This window comes from Sinocyclocheilus grahami, unplaced genomic scaffold (genome assembly GCF_001515645.1).
Source record: "Sinocyclocheilus grahami isolate Dianchi unplaced genomic scaffold, SAMN03320097.WGS_v1.1 scaffold25121.1, whole genome shotgun sequence".
Lineage (NCBI taxonomy): Eukaryota > Metazoa > Chordata > Actinopteri > Cypriniformes > Cyprinidae > Sinocyclocheilus > Sinocyclocheilus grahami.
This window is the reverse complement of record NW_015519709.1, coordinates 2077-2741: the sequence shown is the minus strand read 5'-3', so window position 1 is coordinate 2741 and position 665 is coordinate 2077. Positions and strand designations below refer to the sequence as shown.

The following is a 665-nucleotide window of genomic DNA, read 5'->3' as shown; positions in this document are numbered from 1 at the left end:
TCACCATCTAGTGGTGGCTGCATGTCATTACAACAACCGGCAACTTGACGCTGTGGTTTACATCCGGGTCGCTGACGTCGGCGTCCTATTGGTTGATGTAACGGAATGGACAACATGTTACAATTCATGAAACTAGTCGGACAGCTAAAAGTGAGTAAAAATCGTATTAATACCAATGTTTTGCGCGACAACCTATGTTTAATTAACGCTTGCTTGTGTTACAGCGTGTACCACGAACAGGATGGGTGTACAGAAATATCAAACATCCTGAGAGTGTGTCTGATCATATGTACAGAATGTCTATGATGGCCTTAACCATAAAAGACATCACTGTCAGTAAAGAAAGGTTTGTATGAGGGGTCTTAAAATACAGGAGTTTTTGCATAGACGTCGACTGTTTATCTTGTAGCGAACGTAGATGTCCTTACTGATGCTCTTCATGTTTATTTGGGAATGAGGGATGGGTGACAGTTTAATCCACAGAAGGAGTCTCTCAACATTTACGTAACGTTTGGTGGAAAAAAACGTATTTCTGGTCAGTTTCGATAAAACTGCGTATGTATCCAAACACACAGATCCTCATTGTAAGCGAGTAAAAGTTTGTCAGAGACAGTTGCTACGGTAGGATTGGTCAGTAGCGATTTTAAGGCGGGGCTTAGAGAAGA

The 665-nt window shown here is 41.7% G+C and overlaps 1 protein-coding gene across 1 annotated transcript in view; it reads left to right on the top strand.

Annotated features, from left to right (window-relative positions):
* Window positions 1–56: 56 nt before the first annotated feature.
* Window positions 57–665, top strand: part of LOC107580122 (HD domain-containing protein 2-like) — a gene marked incomplete at its 3' end in the record, with an annotated part of 2681 nt that continues 2072 nt past the window's right edge. The window contains exons 1-2 of the mRNA XM_016265866.1: window positions 57–150; window positions 225–346. Coding sequence (XP_016121352.1) covers window positions 106–150; window positions 225–346 — 167 coding nt within the window. The remainder of the gene's footprint in view (window positions 151–224; window positions 347–665) is intronic.